An 18,298-nucleotide genomic window follows, 5' to 3' on the forward strand; every position below is an offset into this window, starting at 1 on the left:
ATCTGGTTGTTCATTTGGGTGATTAATGGTACAGTCGCTAGTCTGGCTTAGAACTCGAACACCTCGCTGTGCACGTCGAAGCGCACCTTCATCTCCCAGGACAGCGCCAGACTCTTGTCGATCACGTCGCCCACCATGTTGGTTGGACCGCACACCAGCACCGCCACGCGCTTCTTGCCGCTCTGTTTGGCCTGCTCGCCGATAGTCCGCAACGTTGCGGTAATGTCAGGTCGTGCACCATAGCGGAGAGTGTGGAGGTGGCGGTCCAGCTCGGCCGCCTCGACGTCGCGTTCCGAGCGAGTGAGGTAGATCTCGCTCGAGAACGCTCCGCCGCGGTCGTTGACAATGCCGTTGGGGAAGTAGCTCTCGCCCTTGTACTCTCCAGCGTTGTGGGCCTCGTCCACGATGAGACTCTGGACCAAGTCACGGTCGCGCACAGACCAGACAAAGTGCACGCGCTCGAGACTGGAGCGACCTTCGTGGTGAGCTTCGTGGTGCAGCCAGTTGACAATAGAACGCATGGGCGTGACGCCGATGCCGCCCGAGAAGAGCACAAAGTGCGAGTACGTGGACGGATTCTCGACGTCGATGGAGACGCTGCCGTACGGGCCGTCGACTAGCACATCGAACGGCTCGGAAGCTGTGCTGACCAGCGACTGCAGCTTGTGGGTCCAGTCGCCAAGCGCCTTGATGTGGAACGTGACCATGGGCTCATGTGGGGAAGACGAGATCGTGAACGGGTGCCACTGCAGGTTTGAAAGCGTCGGTACACACAGGAAGACGTACTGACCAGCCTCGTACTTGAACTCCTCGCCCGTGTCCTTGCGGACGCGTGGGAACTGAACCTGGACGACGTTGCCCGGCAGTGCTGAGACCGAGATCTGATCACGAGCGATGACACCGATGCGAGTCTTGTTTCCACCGGTGATTGAGCCGCGAGCGTACACGCGCGGACGGTAGGCGTGGCGGAACATCATGTCGATAGCCCACGGGATGACACCGACCAACGCAGTCGAGGCGCCGTGCATGACCGCAAACACCAGCACGACAATGAACAGGACCCAGTGCGCGCGCAGGAAGAGCTCGAAGAATCGGCGACGCACGAAGCCGAGCGAGAGCACCAGCATGAGCACCATGGCTCCAAAGGCGACTGTACCAGTGAACACCATATCTTCGTGGCCCGAGAACTCGCCCTTGTTGCGCGCGAGCAAGTAGGCGAGGCCGTGCAGAGCCGACAGGACGATCGTGACCAGCACGGCCACCTTGTGGTAGAACAGCGCGCGCTCGTACGAGATCCCAGTGAGTGCCAAGAGCACCGAGTTGTTGCGGACTGCCAGCACGAACACGACCAGCAGGCCGTAGGTCGGAGGGCCCCCAGTGCCCTCCACTTCTCGGTCGCTGATGGCTTGCATGGCCGTGATGACGATGAAGACGGCGCACACCGGGAGCGTGACGAACAGATCTCCCAGCTTCACATCGAGCAGGGAAGTCAGGAACGGTAGCGGCACGGCAAACAAGTTGCGCGCTAGCTGCCAACGCAGCACCATCCACGAGCGCGCGAGCTTCCGAAGCGGAGACGGCACATTGGAATTTTTCGACGGTGCGGACTGCAGATCGTGGACGTAGTCACCCGATCGGCCAGACAACGGCTCCCATGCGTCTTGAGAGTGTTGTTTGCCGCTCGCAGCGAGAATCGGAAAGCTCGGCTGAGTCTTGAGTTTGCCGTTCTCCATCACTGGGGCGTAGTCGGCCCTGGGCGTCTTGGGCGAGTCGGGTGTGGTCATCGCGGGTCGGAGGCGAATGTGTCGGGCACGAAGACTTTGTGAGAATGAGTGACCCCCACCGCTAGCATCGGCTGAAGGAGGGTTACATTAGTCACTGTCAACGACCTGCTGATGATGACCCGCGAGTGCACACTGTAGCAGCGCCATATTATCCGAGACACGCCGCCGTCCGCTCACGGACAGTCCATGGGCTACGTTGGACACGGCGAATCTTGCTTTCGATCTCCTGCACCGCCGTTGACGAAATATCCAACTACCATCTGCGGACATGTACATCATCATTGCTGGTGGTGGTATGGCAGCCAATTGCCTTCGAAGCCCGCCGATTTCCTCGTGATCCGGCTGGATCAACGTACAGAGCTCATGGGAATACACCAGACGAAACAAGCAAAGGAGCTCGTGATCGAAGAGGGAGGTGCTTGGTGAACGAGTACACTTGGTCTCCAGCGCGTCGAACGGGACTGATCAGAAGTATGTGGCGGAGATGCGATTGCCAGCGTGAGCAACAGCGATGATTATTGCAGCGTTGCCAAAGGAGCCACCACTGAAGCCATGCATCATCAATCGTCGTCGCAGCGAAGTCAAACAATGCATCGCGCAGCCGTATTAATACATCGTCAAACGTGAACGTGCACTTTGCTGTCCGACGAGTTGGAACCCGCGATCGCCATCTGGGATTTGCTCTCGATTATTTAATCAACGCAAGTGCCGCACTTGAAGTGCGACAACTCGCTGCTGGGCCAACTCCTTGAGTCAAACGCTCGGGTGGAAGCAACGAGAACGAAAGATGGCCCTGCACTGTGCACGTCGCTGCGGTGCGAAAACTTACCACTGTTGAGCCAAACAGGTAGGACAGACCACTGCTGTGGAGAAAGACATGATGCCATTCTGAAAAGTATTTGCAGTGAAGGCCTACGTACGTACACTGACAAGGCAAGCAAGATCGAAACGATTTCGGACTTGTAAACCCTTCCACAGTATCAATAAGCGAGATCTGCAACGCGATTCTCAAATCCATTTGGGTAAGCTTACTGATTCCAGCGCAAAACGCCGCAAATCTGTTTCTAAGCCCCTAAAGTCGAGTTCGGCAACTTCCTGGAGATAGAACTTTGGGCTGTGACGGATATCGTGGCGCCCGTAGCATCTGTGCTTCTTCTGAAAACTCAAGTCCGCCCAGAATGGCTGAACCGCGTAGTCTTTTGGATTCGAATCCTTGCGATAACGCAGCAAGTGCGTCCAAATTGCTGGGTCAGGATAGCTGTCTGGTTGAGCCTTTGCTTTGCTGCTACCGGTCAGCTTTTGGTGATTTCTGTGCAAGAAGAGCACTTCTCCGTCCGCGTCGTGCTGAACCATTGTCATACCGCAGAACTCCGAGCCATTGATGACCATTCCAGCCATGCCGGGCGGCGTCTGGACCATGAAAAAGGGAACGTCAAGCTTTAGCCACGCGAAACGGAATAAATCTTTGTCTCCCCACGCAAGCTTCAGCAAGGAGAAAAAGTCTGGTCGGTGAAAGGCGAAAAACTGCACGAGCTCCAGCGGAGCCGCATGTCGTCGGCGATCAACAACGAGTTGGCCGCTTTCCTGCTCAAACATGTCGACGGACTCCATGTCTAGCAATTCCCACAGCAACGACTTGGCATGAATGTTGAACAGTGTGGAGCGTGGGTGCCAGAAATCAGGCCAGAAAATCGCACCAGTCTTGATAAACTCAGGAGACTCAAACAAGAAACTAGGATCTCGCACGGGGACATTGTCGGCATCCAGAAAGAGTACGCGATCGAAGAAACTGTGGTAAATGGCGTGCACTTTCGCGAAAAATCGTTTCGATTGCGGGTCGCTGATCTCTTGGAACGTGATATTGGACTCTGTCGAAGCTAGGTGCCGCAGTGGTGCGAGCATTCCATCGTTCAGCTTCACTTCATCCGGTCGGAACCAAATCTCGATAGGTAACCGACACCCCAAGACATCCCGCAAGACTCGAATGGTAGCGTACGCACTCGCGAGTAACTTAGGGTAGACTACCATAACGATGCCATCACGAGGTGCAGGTTCCGTTTTGACGACATTCGGCAGAGTAAAATTGGGTGCGAGCGCTTCGTTAATCTTGCTGTACATTTGGACACGAAAATCGATAAAGTTTTGAGCGTCCGAACAGCGAAATGGTACCCCCTGTCGGATGGAGTTGCAGTGTCTCTGCATTACTCGGAATCGCTCGCCCGATACTGCGTCTTCCACCTCACAGTAGCCTGATTCGCCCATCGACACCTTCTCCAAGCAGCCCCGGTCTTTGTCAGGTTGGCGAGGTCCGTCCGGACTGCAGTCGCCCGTGGTCCGCCATCCAATGCACCGGAGACTGCGTTTAGTTGTGTCTCCTGAAGGGAAATCGACCATCTTCGAGACTGATATCAAGGTATTATTCGCGGCACTACTTGATTCGGTTGCGTGCTTGAGGGAACTGTTTCTAATCCAAGAGTCATTGAGGTGTGACGTAAGTTCCCCGATGTTCTGAGCTGACCAGAAGATCATTACGGACGCGTAGACGATTGTCCCCACGAGCACAAGACGCGAGATCCACCACCAGATCCACCTCGACGGCGCATTGAGGAGTGGAGACGACGCATTCGTCTTGGCTTCTGTCATGATCTTGAGGCAGCAAAATTGGTTTTGGCTGAATCGGCGGAGATTGCAACGGGTCGATACTCCCGGCTCAGGATCCGTTTCCTTTTTATCCTTCACCCTGAAAATGTGGACACGAATAATCTCATCAACAACGGAACCCCAACTACATGTAGCTAGTGTCGTTTCCCATCATTTGATAATGAAATTTGTCAGGACAGAGTGTGATGCAGAAGTATTATTTGCAACAGAAGACAGCAAGCTCTCCATGATAGCCTAGGATTTCTCCTTTCTCTATTTGGTGCGTGCTCGGCGAAGCACGATCACTGACGCTCCGGTCATGATGATCGTGGCGCCGACGATACTCAGCCCGTTCACACTTTCTCCTAAAATCGCAATATCCATGATCACGACGAACACCACGTCGAAGTAGCGCATGACAGACGCAATACCCGCTTTCTCGCGCTGAAACCCTTTCGTAAGAAAAACTTGGCCGACAAACGAGAAGAAGCCGCTGCCGAAGACAGCGAACAGGAATCTTGCATCGAGTGGAACTTGCAGACGCTGAGTGCAGTCACGATGGCAAAGTTAATATACAGTCACCAAAACCCTTGGAGACTAACGTACCACTCCCAAGAAGGCAATCGTTAGGATGGAAGTGCAAGCACCAAATGCGAAGAAGTAGTGGATGGCGACGAGGTGATCCACTGCGTGCAGCTTTCTCAGCGTGACGTACACAATAGATTGGGTCATCGCGCCGCCAAGAGCGCAGACGACTGCTAGAAAAGGAGCCTGGCTGGCCTCGTCTCCGGTTCCGAAGAGGAACGCTGGTCTTGTCACAAATAGCGCTCCTAGGAAAGACGCCACGGCCGCAGCAAAATCGATTCGGTCTATCGCTTCTTTCAAGACCACAGCTCCCTACACGTATGTACACAATAGTTAGTGACACAAACGCGAATTGCTCCAAGTCAGGCTGACAGCGTACGAGAAAGAAGGTGAACATCGGAGATAAGAAGATGATGACAACAGCGTCCGTCAGAACCATCTTGGACATGGCGTAGAACTGTAGGTTGACACCAAGGGTGCCCACAATGCAGCGAAACAAGAGAAGACGGCGATACTGGGACTCCACGACCAGTTTGCGCTTCTTGAAGCGGGTCCAGAGCTGTTTTGTTGCATCACAAGACATAATGCTTGGGTTAGCCCGTCGAGTAAGCGAATTCAACAACAACAACAGCAACTAACAAAGTTCATTGCAAGTGCGACCGCCATTCTCCAGAAGACGGTCTCGTGCGATGTCACTCGATGGCTCGCATACTTGACACAAACAGACGCAACACTGAAGTTGAAGGCGGCAAAGACGATGTACCCGAGGCCCTGGGCCCGCGTCATGTTCCACGTTGTCGGGTTTACGGCAGCCTGGGCGCCAACCTCGCTCTTGGTAGAAGGCTCGTCGGAGCTTGAGGACTTTAGTAGCGGTAGGTCATCGCGATTCCCTTCTCGGCTATCGTCTGCATCGGTTGCTGATGATTCCTTCGTCAAACCGGTAGAAGTCTCAGCAAAAGGAGCCACTGCAGCTCCTTTGTGTCCGTCGGATTTCGACAGACCAAACATTGCTGTCTTGTGCGAATTGGGAACTGCTGCTGTGGCAATCGAGGCGCGTTACATCTATAATGAGAGGAATGATCGAAACCTTTTCCAACGTGTATGCGGTTTTGCGAATCAAAACTATCTGCGTTTCGTGAGGCCGATGGCAAGAATACGCATTGAGGTTTTCGTGCTTTCCTTGTCTGCACCAGTTGTCGTGCGCTTCGACCGCGCTCTTGGTTGCTTGACCAACTTGGCCCCTGTTCTCCATCCTAGCGTGCAGTATCATTGCAGCTGAGCAGGAAATGCAGGTTCTAGTAGTAGCAGTGGCTACTGTCCCGCCAAAGTGACCCTGGCTGCTGTGCCATCGACCTCGACCGTGTAAAACTAACGCTGGATGCACTTTGTACTGATTGCGGCTGCTATCCATAACGGTCATCAGAGTAATCGTGCAACTGCAACATGGTCGTCGTGGCCTGAGCATCTGTGGTGAACTTCAGCTTCATGACGCAAGAATATTCGAAACTACAAGATATGCGCGATTCATGATATTAACTCTCACAGGCCTCATATCCACTTCCAGCTTACTTCGTTAAAGTACGACACCCAATCCAGCAACATGCGTATAACTTAGTCAAGGGTATCCGCTGTCAGCGACTGATTACGACACGCCTCGTCTCAGCTTTGGTCTTTGTCGCCTGGCAGCATGTCCACTCGCTCATTCTCGAATCCGCCAGCTAGTGCACAAGTCGCAATGGACGCGAATCTTTCTCCACGCTCCGAGTTCAAGCAAGTTTTGACACCATCCGCTCCAGACCCGGAGCCTATCGCCTCTCCAGTCGCGCCATGGCGGCCTCGCAGTCGTCTGCAGACGCTGCTACGCTCCTGGATGGTGCTCCGCTGGGACCTTTCTCGGCGCATCTTCTCGGTGCCAATTGCACCCGTCACCGCCAGCTTCGACGTCAAGAAAGGGGACGTGGTGCTCACTTTTCCCGTCGTTGCGGTGCTCGTGATTGCCACGGCGATCCTGGCCGGCACCAGGTCAGTAGGAGGCTCCGGAACGCTCGCAGCACTGGGGCTACTACTCGTCTTCTTCTTCGCAATTCGGAACAATGTGCTGCTGTTGGAGACGACGGGGATCTCCTTCGAGAGAGCTCTGTTCTACCACAAGCTGTTCGCCTACACGACCATCGTGCTGTCGGCCCTGCACGGCCTGGCCTATTTGCTGGCGCACCACCACGGAGATGAACAGGATCAAGGCAGCAAAGTGGCTACAGGGACGCTTATGCTGGTGGCCATGCTGCTGCTGTTCGTGCTGTCGCTGAACGTCATCCGACGCAGGTTCTTCGAGCTCTTCATAAGGGTGCACTGGGTGCTGTTCCTGGTCGTGTTCATCGTTGGGATGGCTCATGGAGCGGCCATTGCGTTGATTGGCATCGTGCCGTGGATCATCGACTTGGTCTTTCGACTGGTCTACCGGACGAGGATCTACCAACAGGGCCGTGTCTTCAAGAAGAAGGACGCGGAGAGTGCGAACCTCGACTCGAACCGCAACGTGCTCAGCGCCAGCAATGGCTTGGGCGTCCTTGCGCGGGACCAGCTCTCAGTGGCGGCGCTGCCTGGTAAAATCACACGTCTCAGCTTCCCCCGTGTGCGCAAAGACACAGGAGAGGTCTTCGCGTACGAGGCCGGCCAGTACGCGTTCCTGTGCGTCCCGAGTATTTCCAAGCTGCAGTGGCACCCGTTCTCGATCTCGTCGTCGCCGCACGAAGATATCGTCACGTTCCACGTCAAAGCAGCGGGTGAATGGACTTCAAGACTGTTTGGTGAAGCTTCGAAGAGCGATGGAGCGGCAGGAGCTCCGTTTGACGTTCTCCTGGATGGACCCTACGGCAAGACATCCGTCGATATCGACAGTCGCGAGACGTACTCGCACTTCGCGCTCTTCGCTGGAGGCATTGGCGTGACGCCGATGCGATCGATTGTCGACTGGCTGCACTATGAACGCTACACGCTCGGCCGCTCGGAGATCAAGCGCGTACAATTTGTGTGGTCCACTCCGAATCGCGACGCAATTGAAGCTTTGTTCGACAGTGAAGTGCCGAACGGAGAGGAAAGCGCTGCTCCTGCAGGTTATTTCCCTCATGAAATTCTGCGTGGCGCTACGAGCGATGCAGGAGCTGTTTTCCACAGTGAGTTTTACTTGACGCGCGTTGAGCAGGACCTGGGGGCTCCGCTGGATCAGCAGCTCGGACACTGCCTTTACTTTGGCTCACGTCCTGACGCGACTGCGATTCTGCGAGCAATGGGAGGGCAAGCGAAGGCAGACGGCAAAGAACGCGTTGCCGTTCTTGTGTGCGGTCCGATCGCCATGGTGCGCGACGTTATCACGACGAGTTTGTCACTGTCCGAGGAGATGAAGGTGCACTTTGACGTGCACAGCGAGCTCTTTGAGTTTTAACACTTTGAAGTGTATTTGATAGCCTGGTAGCTTAATTGTTTTCATGAAAAGTTTTTCCTCCAGCGTACGGCAGTGCAATGTAGAAATATACTTGTCCACCCGCTCAAAAGTCAAAGCACTCGGTGTGGACATCGTACTTGACCTTGGAAGTCCGCTCAAGCTTCAGAGCTGTGGCGATCACGTCCCGTACAAGACCGGGAGGTCCGCACACAAGAACAGCGACGCGCTTCTTGTGGTGCTTCTGTGCGTCTTGCCCCATTGTCTTCAATATGTCTGCTACATCTGGGCGCGTGTAGCGCATGCAGTGCTGGAGACGGCGGTCCACAGGGTTCTCTGGGTCAGGGTGTCCTCTTGTGAGGAAGAACTCGGCTTTGAAGACATCGTTGGGCGACGTACTTCCACCATTCGGGCCAGCAGCGAGAAGATCGTCTGGTAGATAAGCCGGCGTGTGCCCCCGCAGAAGCGCTCGGGCTTCGACGAACTCGGCATTCAGCATGGCTTCCACCATCGCTCGCTCACGAACAGCCCAAACGAAGTGCACCTTCTTGAGAGCAGAGCGGCCGCGGCGGTGGAAGTCGAAGTGAAGCTGGTTTGCGACTGCTTGCATGGGGGTGATACCAATTCCGCCACTGAAAAGAGCGACGTGGGCGTACGTATTGAAGCGTTCGATGTCTACGGAGACGCTCCCGTACGCGCCATCAACCAGAATGGGGAATGGCGCGGGGGTAGTCTGATGGGACCCGTCAGTTGACAAAGGAACAGCAGCCAGCAGCTTCCTCGTCCAATCTCCAAGCGCTTTGACGTGCATCGTCACGAGAACCTCGTGCGGCGACGACGAAATGGTGAACGGGTGCCACTCGAGCAGTGAGAGCTTCGGAATACAGAGGAAAACGTATTGCCCCGCCTCGTACTGGAAGCTCTCCCCGGTGTCCGAACGAACACGAGGAAATTGGATCCGCAGGATGTCTCCAGGCAAGTGACACAGCGACACTTGTTGCTGAGCGATGATTCCAGGCTTGGTAGCTTTGGATGCGCTGTTGCAACGGAAGAACCCACCTCGCAGGTGCTTCTGAACGAGGTAGCCGTGACGGAAAACGAGGTCGAGGACCCACGGAAGAAAGCCAACGACCACGCCTCCAGCTCCGTGAATGACGGCGAACGCAACAATTCCAATGAAGAGCAGCCAGTGCATTCGGAGGAAGAACTCGTAAAACCTGCGACGGATTGGGGACCAGGAAAAGACCCACAGGGCTACCATGAGGTAAAAGAGAATTGCGCCGGAGAACTGTTGCGTCAGGGCCGACTGGCCACCGCCGCGAAGGCGGCGACGTCTTCGAGCCACCGCCACGCCCTCATCTTCCAACACATAGGCGAGTCCGTGCAAACCACCAAGAAGAATGGCAACAACGCCAGCGAATTTGTGGTACATCAACGCACGCTCGAATGGCAGCCCCGTCAGGGTGAGCAGGATGGAATTGTTGCGCACAGTGAGTGCAAAGACAACGATCATGGCGATCATCGGCAGCGACCCGGACCCTTTCACGTCCTGCTTGGCACACAGATCCGCATTGATCGCGAGAACCAGCGCAGCAACCGGCAGCGTGACCAAAACGTCGCCGAGCTTCAAATCGAAAGTGGCAGTCAAGAACGGTAGTGGGCGCGAAAAAATACACGTCGAGAGCTTCCAGCGGAAGGCAAACCAGGTGCGTTTCACGCAGTCGAAAGGCGAGCTCCCTGCTTTAGCTGGTGATACTGGAGCGTGCTGGTTGCCAGCCAGACTTGTACTAACTTCGACGCCGTGATCATCGTTTGGAAACGGAGCAACGTAGTTGGTCGCAGGCGTCGAGTCGGCGACGACCGCAGACATCGATCAGCGAGTTCAGGTCCTTGAGGTAAATGCTGGGGTCGCGATAGTTTCGCAATGGCGTTTTGCAGCGAAATCGCGGAATATTGAACGCATCGACAGGACAGAGAAACATCGAGCAAAACCCCCCTAGTGTTATCGCCAGTGTGAACTCGGCACTGCCGAGGACTCGTAGCCCTCCAAAATAGCTGGATAAAGTGAACAATCCCAAGCGTACGACTCAAAAGTATCCCGTTTCCAACGGATAATGAACGAGCTACTGGCCACCTCGCGTCAGACTTCCAAAGTCTCTGAAACGAATTGAGGATGGCAATGAACAAGGGCGGTTTCCATCGCAAACAGTCTAAAACTGGAAAACTTCACTGTGCACGTCGAAGTGGACTCGCATTTCACGTGATAGCTTCATGCCGGCCTTGACGACATCTCTCACCATGGCCGGTGGGCCGCACACGAGCACTGCAACTCGCTTTCTCCGAGTTTTCAGGGCTTCACAGCCCATTTCCCGCAAGATCTGGGCGACATCTGGCCGAATGCCGTACCTCATGCAATTCCGGAACCGGTGCTCGCCACGCGCTTCGAGATCTGGGTGGCCTCGAGTCATGTAGATCTCGCTGTAAAAGTCTCCGCTGGGATCGTTCGTCGCCCTAGGATGGAGAAGAAGCTGAGGAAGGTATGGAGCTACCTCGTCCATTTCTTGGCCATTGTCTCCTTCGTCCACGTCCGGATTCAGTACACTGTCGACTATTTCTCGACTTCGCACTGACCAAACGAACCGAACTTTCGGGGCCCCTTCACGGCTGTGGTAGTGACACTCGTAGTGCAGCCAATTCGCGATTGAGCGCAGGGGTGTGACGCCAATTCCCCCCGAGAACAGCACGAAATGCGAGTAAGTGGTGACGCTGTCGATGTCAAGCGCTACACTACCGTACGGGCCATCCACCAGGACGTCGATAGGTGCCATCTCCGGGTCAATTGAGCTGGCCAACTCGTGCAGCTTCGTGGTCCAATCTCCGAGCGCCTTGATGTGGAACGTGACCATAGCTTCGTGAGGAGCTGACGAGATCGAGAATGGATGCCACTGGAGTAGCGATAGTCTTGGGATACACAGGAACGCGTACTGTCCGGCTTCATACTCAAACGACTCGCTAGTATCGTGGCGGACGCGTGGGAAGCTGATGCGAGTGATATTCCCCGGCATTGCACATATCGTGAGTTGTTCTCGAGAAATGACCCCGCGACTGTGTTTCTGGTGCTGTGCGTTGGCATTTTGGCGCTTCTTCTTCTTGAAGAATCCGTTGGCGTAGACGTAAGGACGATAGACGACTCGGAAGAGCATGTCGATCACCCACGGGGTTAATCCTACCAGAACGAGAGGAGCTCCGTGCTCCACAGCAAAGACAACCACGACGAGAAACAGGACCCAGTGGAGGCGGATGAAGAGCTCAAAAAAGCTGCGGCGGATGTAGCTCAGCGAGAAGATGTACATGGCCACCATCCCTGTGAACGCGACCATGCCCGTAACCATTTGATCATGATGGGGATCACTGCCCGAGTCTGCTCGATCCAGCAAGTACGCGAGGCCGTGCAGTGCTGTCAACATGATGGTGACGAACGCAAAGAGCTTGTGGTAAAACAACACGCGCTCGAATGGAACTCCCGTCGCCACAAGCAACACCGAATTATTCCGGATGGCGCAGAGAAACACGATCATCATGGTGATCGACGGCGCAGATCCAGAACCTTTGGCATCGTGGTCTTTAGCTTTGAAGGCTGTAGCCGTGACCAAGTATCCGACGACGGGGATGGCTACAATGAGGTCTCCAAGCTTGATGTTGAACTCAACTGTCAGCAGCGGTAACGGCACGGAGAAAAAGCTGCGTGCTAGTCGCCAGCGCAGTGCGATCCACCATCTCAATGCTCGCTGGAAAGCGGTAGGTAGTGCTGGGAACGGCGCTCGTCGTCTTCTAGTTCCAATCGCAAGGTCGGTCAATGCCGTAGCGCGATCATCCACGACGCTTGTGCTGTCCCGTTCCAGAGCGTAATGTGACGAGTCCAACATGGGCAGGTTGGACGGTAGGTCGCGTTGGGCGAATGGTGTCCCGAACGATTGCGGCAGAGGTTCATCGTCGTCCACCCACGAGTAGTTCGACTTGGGCGTAACCGGTTCCTCCATGAGGCCACCAACTCGACTGCAAGAGGACAATGGGGTGATCAACACCAAGCTACTTTAGAAGTGGTGTCTGCAACGATGGCGAGGGTGATACTGCTGACCACTAGACCCTCAAAAGATTTCGGTTGGGTGGAGACGCTGATTCATGAGCACGACACAGTGAGTGGATAAGTTTGCTGGCACTAGGCTATGTAGTGTCCAGCGTAGATGCACCCATACCATGATATCCACCTTCACCGTGTCCGAAAATCAGCACTAGTCGCAATCCTCAAAGATACTAGCAGCCAAGTTCATCTGCACCAGAACCATGTATGAGCCCCAGCCTTCAGTTGGTGTTGCTTATTTGCCCTCCAGGAGGGAAAACGTTGGAGAAACCTTTGACATGACTCGTTTGAGACTGGCCAATTGATCGATTTGATGCGTGCGCCCACCTGTCCACACGGAAACAAGAGCCGGCATCTCGATCTTCCAGTCGGCAGTCAAAATGAGTTATTAAGAGTACATGTACAGAGGCTCCTCTCAATAAGCGCCTCGTCGTTTCGATATCCCTGTATTTCTGATCATTGATACGAAATGATCCAGTACATACCCGCTTGTACATCTATAATCCCTTCGAAATCGATTCATATTTTCTTCACACTTATTGGGAGAGATCTCTGTACAGCAATGCACATATTCTTGTGCGCTTTTGAACCATACAGTGTACTTAGGTAAGAGTCCTCTTAGTTTATCTTGACAAGCACCCGCTGTACAGTAGTACCGCCTGTACAATGCTAACTGACACTGCCAGAGCTACGGTATATGTGCATTGTATTCATTCGGGTCGTTACCAAGGCAAATCCCGGACTCCAGCATTTCGCCGTTGCGACACCTTTTCTGCTCGTGCACATCGTAACCAGTGCCTGAGTCGGATCTGATGCCGTAAATTGAGTCTCTACCATTCAAAGGGATCACTTTGCAACCTTCCAGGCAACGCTCACATATACTGCAGAATAGTTGAAGACTTGCTACGCGACCATGAACCTCCGCGCTTTCCTCCTCGCTGCGATTGCCTCGCTTGCTGTGGTCAAAGCCGACGTTGATATGATCGACCACGACACCGTCCAGCCGTTCGCTCAGCCAGAGCCTACCACCGACTCCGAGAAAACTGCCGTCAAGTTCAAGCCGCAGCTCCACATTTCGTACGGATGTCACCCGTACCCTGCCGTTGATGCGAATGGCTCCGTTAACGCGGGGCTGAAGTGGGCTGGCTGGGCCGACGGAGACTGCAAGGGCTCTGCGATGGGCTCGCAAGTGTACTCGCGCTCGGACTGGTACAAGGACAAGTGGGCTATCATGTACGCTTGGTACTTCCCCAAGGGCCGACAGTACACTTCTAAGTACCGTGCGGGTCACCGCCACTACTGGTCGTACGGAATCGTGTGGACTGACAGCTCGTCACCTGATAACTCAACCATTCTGGGTGTGTCAATGTCTGCTGGTGTTGGATTTGGGAAAGCCACCCCTCCCAAGTCGAAGTATGTTATTGATGGGACGACCGTCAAGTTCGACTCTTTTTGGAGTTTCTGGGGCAGTAAGCTGGGAGTGAAACTCACGACTAAGGAGGGGGCAACGCAGGCTCTCATCACTTGGGAGCAAATGACGGAAGAAGCACGAACTGCATTGACTGACGCCGACTTTGATGTCGATTGGTCGTTCAGGAAGGTTGTGATGCCCATGAGTGATGACGTTTTCACGAAGAAGCTGAAGAAGGCCTACCCGTTCTAGTCTATTCGTAGGTGTGCCTTCCCTAATCTTTTGAAATGTATAAGTGTTGAACTTGGTCCTTACCGAACTTTGAGTTTAGCCTTATTACCTACGCAGCATGGCTCATTAGTTTTGATGGATTGAAGCTGCCCGGAAAATGTGGACTGCATGATGCATTGGCATAATTATCTTGGTCAAAATCAAGTTTCATTTGAAGATACTCTTATGTGATCCTGCACTCATCGATAGATCAGATACATGCACGGACACGAGGGATATTGTGGCGCTCGTTTCAAACTACATGTACTATAAAGCATAGTACTACCGGTAGTACTTCAGAAGTACATAGCAGTCTACTCGTTTCCGTACCCAACATGTTGACATGTAGCGGAAAAGGAATAGATCGCCGAACAAGCATTCGTTCGTTAGAGCTGGGCGGGCAGTGAGTCACTGGTGTCCTGATCTGAGTCACTGGTCTACATGTAGCGAATGCCTGTTCGGGGGTCATTGAGTCGTCCTTTCCGGCAGTGACTAGCAAAGAAAGCATTTCTGTACATGTATGCAATGCCCAAGAACACCAATGCAGGTAAGTGCCGATACGCGGGTTCCGGTTGTCTCGAAGTACAGACGAGTTGTTAGAAACAACCAGTGACTCACAGTGACACCATGATGCAGCTTGTGTGCTCAGCCTGAGACGGCAGCCGCCACTGGCGGCACTCCAGCTCTATCTCGCCAATCGCTCCGATGATAGGATCCCTACGATTTGGAAAATGTGCGGCAGCATTTAAATACAGACCGATCAGATCCAAGTTTCCGTTACCAAAGGAGCAGACACCTCACAAAGCAAGTTTGAGACGCGGCGAGACTGGCAGTTTTTTTTCTGATCGTGCACATGGCAAACACAGGATGATGCTCCCTATCGATCAAGTTTGCTGCCCGTAAGCCCTGGGAGATTCCATGTCAGCTCGAAAACATCCTGCATCTCATTTCTCAATCAACCACCTCGAGCGCACAGCTTCGGTTTCCCACGTCAAGGCTCCAGTATAACGATGAACTTCCGCGCTTTCCTTCTCGCCGCCATCGCTTCAGTCGCCGCTGTGAACGCTGAAGTTGTCAAGGTCAACCACGACCTGGTGCAACCATTCGCTCAGCCTACCCCCGTCACCGACTCGCAGAAGTCTGCTGTCAAGTATAAGCCTCAGCTCTACATCTCGTACGGTTGCCACCCGTACCCTGCCGTTGAGGCCAATGGTTATGCTAGCGGTGGTCTGGAGTGGTCCGGCCCGAATGACGGCGACTGCAAGGGCTCTAGTCTGGGCTCGCAGGTGTACTCGCGCTCGGACTGGTACCACGAAAAGTGGGCCATCATGTACGCCTGGTACTTCCCCAAGGGCCGATACGGCGTGACTGGCCACCGCAACTACTGGGAGTACGCTATCGTGTGGACAGACAGCACTTCGCCCGACAACTCGACCCTCCTCGGCGTGTCGATGTCCGCTGGTGTTGGCCACGACAAGACAACTCCTCCCATGCTCAAGTACATGAACGGGTCGAGTGTGAAGCTGAACTCTCACTTCAGTCTGCTTGGAAGCAAGGCCGCCCTGGAGCTCACGAAGAAGGAGGGAGAGTTCCAGGACCTCATCACTTGGGACCAATTGACGGTGGCGGCTCGCGAGACGCTGAACAGCGATGCCCTCGACGGCAATGTCTGGCTCTCGAACAAGGACGAAGTGCCTTTCAAGGACGACATCTTTGTGGATCGCCTCGAAGATGCGTACCCGTGGTAATTTGCTTTATACCAGGAGATGATACACCACGCTCGCTTTGGTGTACTAGTACTAGGTTTGTAGAGTGGATAAGAAGTAATACAACCACAATACTTCGTGTCTTCCTCGGCCTTGTAGTGTGAAGCTTGATGACCATCTTTGACTGCTTGTGTTTGTCAGATGAAATTGAATACTACAGTAGTAGTTGTCGAAGCTACCAACTAGAACGTCAACTGCCGTGTGTGTCAATATTAAACCTGGCGTTGAAAGCTTTACTGCATTTACTAACGGGGCTTTGGAAATCTTACGCTTGACTACTCCTATCGAAGGCATGAGTTTTAAAACTCCAATCCACGGCGAGTGTTCATAATTCTTTCATTGATGGGGTATCTCCAAAGCAGAGCTAGGTGGAGATTAAGTAGTAGCTACCATACCGGTTGCTACGCCTGGACCTTGGTGGCGTCGGATGCAGGAAGGATGACCGTCTGCATCGAGTGCGCGGGCAGCGTCAGCGTGAACGTCTTGGCGTCAGTTTGCTTCACACTCACCGTGACGGCCGAGTTGTCGCGGTTCATGAACTGCACGACGACATTGTTGTCGGGGGTGACGAAGGCGCAGCGGTGGAAGTTGTTCAGCGTCTTGGTCTTGGGGAGCTCGATGCGGCGCGAGCCAGCCGGCACGAACTTGGAGAAGTGGCCCATGATGTAGAACATGGGCTGCTTGTAGAACTCGGCGCCACTGACTTCGTCCACGAGGATCGGCGCGTCCACGAGGTTGTTGGCCCAGTTCGGGCCGCCGGTCGTGTCCAGGGCCAGGTTCCAGTCCGTCCATCCGCCCACAAAGTTGTTGATATCCTCAATGATGTCGTGGCCGTAGTTCTCGGCACGAGACCAGCTTTTGTCCGCGTCCTTGAGCGAGGCACCCGAGCCTGTGCCCAGCCAGCTCGGAAGGTAGCCCTCACAAGCCTCCGTCGCGAGCATGAACACGTTCGGGAACTTGTTGTGGAAGGTCAGGAGCTTGTCGAAGTCGCCACCGATGCTAAAGAAAAAGAAGTCCAGGTTGCGGTACCAGTGCACACCCAGGCCGCTGATGTACTTCATGGCGTCGACGTCCTCAAACGGGGCCAACTCATCGAGAATGCCGGACTTCTGGTCATCCCCGGCAATGATTTTCAGATCCGGGTGGGTCTTGGCCATCAGGGGGCCCAGGTCAAGCTTGACAAAGTCACGCTGCTGCTCGGCCGTCATCCGTAGCGACTGCCACTCGGACGTTTGCAAGATGGACTTGGTCGGCTCATTTTGCACCGTCATGGCCCAGAAATCGATACCCTCCTTCGCGTACTCGTCGAAGAATCGGGAGTAGTAGAGTGCCAGCGCGCGCCAGTAGGCCTCACCGGGGTTACCTTGGAGCGCACAGTTGATGGTAGTGTTCTCAGTCGTCATCCACGCCGGAGGAGCCCACGACGACGCGAACAGCTTGGTGCCACGCGACGAAGCCTTCAGAGCGCGCTGGATCAGCTCGATCTTCTTGGACTGCCTGTCAACGTCGATCGAAAAGCGCTCCATGGCCAGATCGCCTTCGTTGTCGTTGTACGAGTAAATGCTGGTAGAGAAATCGGTGGAGCCGATGGTGACACGACCCAGAGAGTACTCGAGACCCTTGTCGGAATAGTACTGGTCCAGCACCATTTGCTGCATCGTCGACGACAGTTTGTAAATGTTGATAGCCGCAGAGTCCGTGAAGGAGCCACCAAAGCCGATCATAGTTTGGTACTGCGTCGAAACATCAATGCTGTACGTGGGGTTGTTCACAGCCGTCGCGTCAACATTCACCACTTTGTACGCGAAGCGGTCGCCAGCCTTGGACGAGGTGTAGACGCCCACCTGTCCGGGGATGAGGCTCGAGTAATCGTTGGAAACCGTGTCGCACTGCGTGTCGGTGCAGACACAGACACCCTCGAGGTTGGTCTGGAAGCGGTTCGACCAGTTGCTGCATTCCCCAGAGACGCCCTGAGCGGCTAGTAGGGCGCCAACGAGGGCAGTAAGCGTGAACGGGGCAAGCATGGCGAGCGCGGTGGAAGAGCGGGCAGCCGCTTTGGAGGTTGTCGCCGTTTTCGAAAGTGCGTGCGGATCACAACTGACTGACATAGGATACGGCAGTGTTCTTGCTGCCCCACCGCGAAATACTGGAGCGAACCGAGTCCCTGGTTGCAGTGTATCTGATCTCTGGGTGCGTAGGATGGCCACGATGTGCACAGCCCACACGATTCGTCTGCGTCTGCCCATCGTGTGGACATGTGTA

At 54.5% G+C, this 18,298-nt stretch overlaps 5 protein-coding genes across 5 annotated transcripts; 1 reads left to right on the top strand and 4 right to left on the bottom strand.

Moving 5' to 3' along the window:
- Positions 1-47: 47 nt before the first annotated feature.
- KRP23_1776 (Cytochrome b-245 heavy chain) lies at positions 48-1,784 on the bottom strand (the record flags this gene model as incomplete). The annotated part of the gene is made up of 1 exon (XM_067886430.1): positions 48-1,784. The coding sequence occupies one exon, from the start codon at positions 1,782-1,784 to the stop codon at positions 48-50; it is 1,737 nt and encodes a 578-aa protein (XP_067749109.1).
- Positions 1,785-4,697: 2,913 nt separating this feature from the next.
- Positions 4,698-6,017, bottom strand: KRP23_1777 (uncharacterized protein; the record flags this gene model as incomplete). Its single annotated transcript, XM_067886431.1, has 4 exons — positions 4,698-4,967; positions 5,031-5,321; positions 5,389-5,568; positions 5,649-6,017. The coding sequence occupies 4 exons, from the start codon at positions 6,015-6,017 to the stop codon at positions 4,698-4,700; spliced, it is 1,110 nt and encodes a 369-aa protein (XP_067749110.1).
- Positions 6,018-6,744: 727 nt separating this feature from the next.
- KRP23_1778 (Ferric reduction oxidase 7, chloroplastic) lies at positions 6,745-8,534 on the top strand (the record flags this gene model as incomplete). The annotated part of the gene is made up of 2 exons (XM_067886432.1): positions 6,745-8,182; positions 8,503-8,534. 2 exons carry the CDS (start codon positions 6,745-6,747, stop codon positions 8,532-8,534), a joined length of 1,470 nt encoding a protein of 489 aa, XP_067749111.1.
- Positions 8,535-8,554: 20 nt separating this feature from the next.
- KRP23_1779 (Cytochrome b-245 heavy chain) lies at positions 8,555-12,488 on the bottom strand (the record flags this gene model as incomplete). Its single annotated transcript, XM_067886433.1, has 2 exons — positions 8,555-10,132; positions 11,094-12,488. The coding sequence occupies 2 exons, from the start codon at positions 12,486-12,488 to the stop codon at positions 8,555-8,557; spliced, it is 2,973 nt and encodes a 990-aa protein (XP_067749112.1).
- Positions 12,489-16,437: 3,949 nt separating this feature from the next.
- KRP23_1780 (Lysosomal acid glucosylceramidase) lies at positions 16,438-18,060 on the bottom strand (the record flags this gene model as incomplete). The annotated part of the gene is made up of 1 exon (XM_067886434.1): positions 16,438-18,060. The coding sequence occupies one exon, from the start codon at positions 18,058-18,060 to the stop codon at positions 16,438-16,440; it is 1,623 nt and encodes a 540-aa protein (XP_067749113.1).
- Between the last annotated feature and the right edge of the window lie 238 nt (positions 18,061-18,298).

Source organism: Phytophthora ramorum, assembly GCF_020800215.1.
Source record: "Phytophthora ramorum isolate Pr-102 chromosome Unknown Phyram_PR-102_s0002, whole genome shotgun sequence".
NCBI lineage: Eukaryota > Oomycota > Peronosporomycetes > Peronosporales > Peronosporaceae > Phytophthora > Phytophthora ramorum.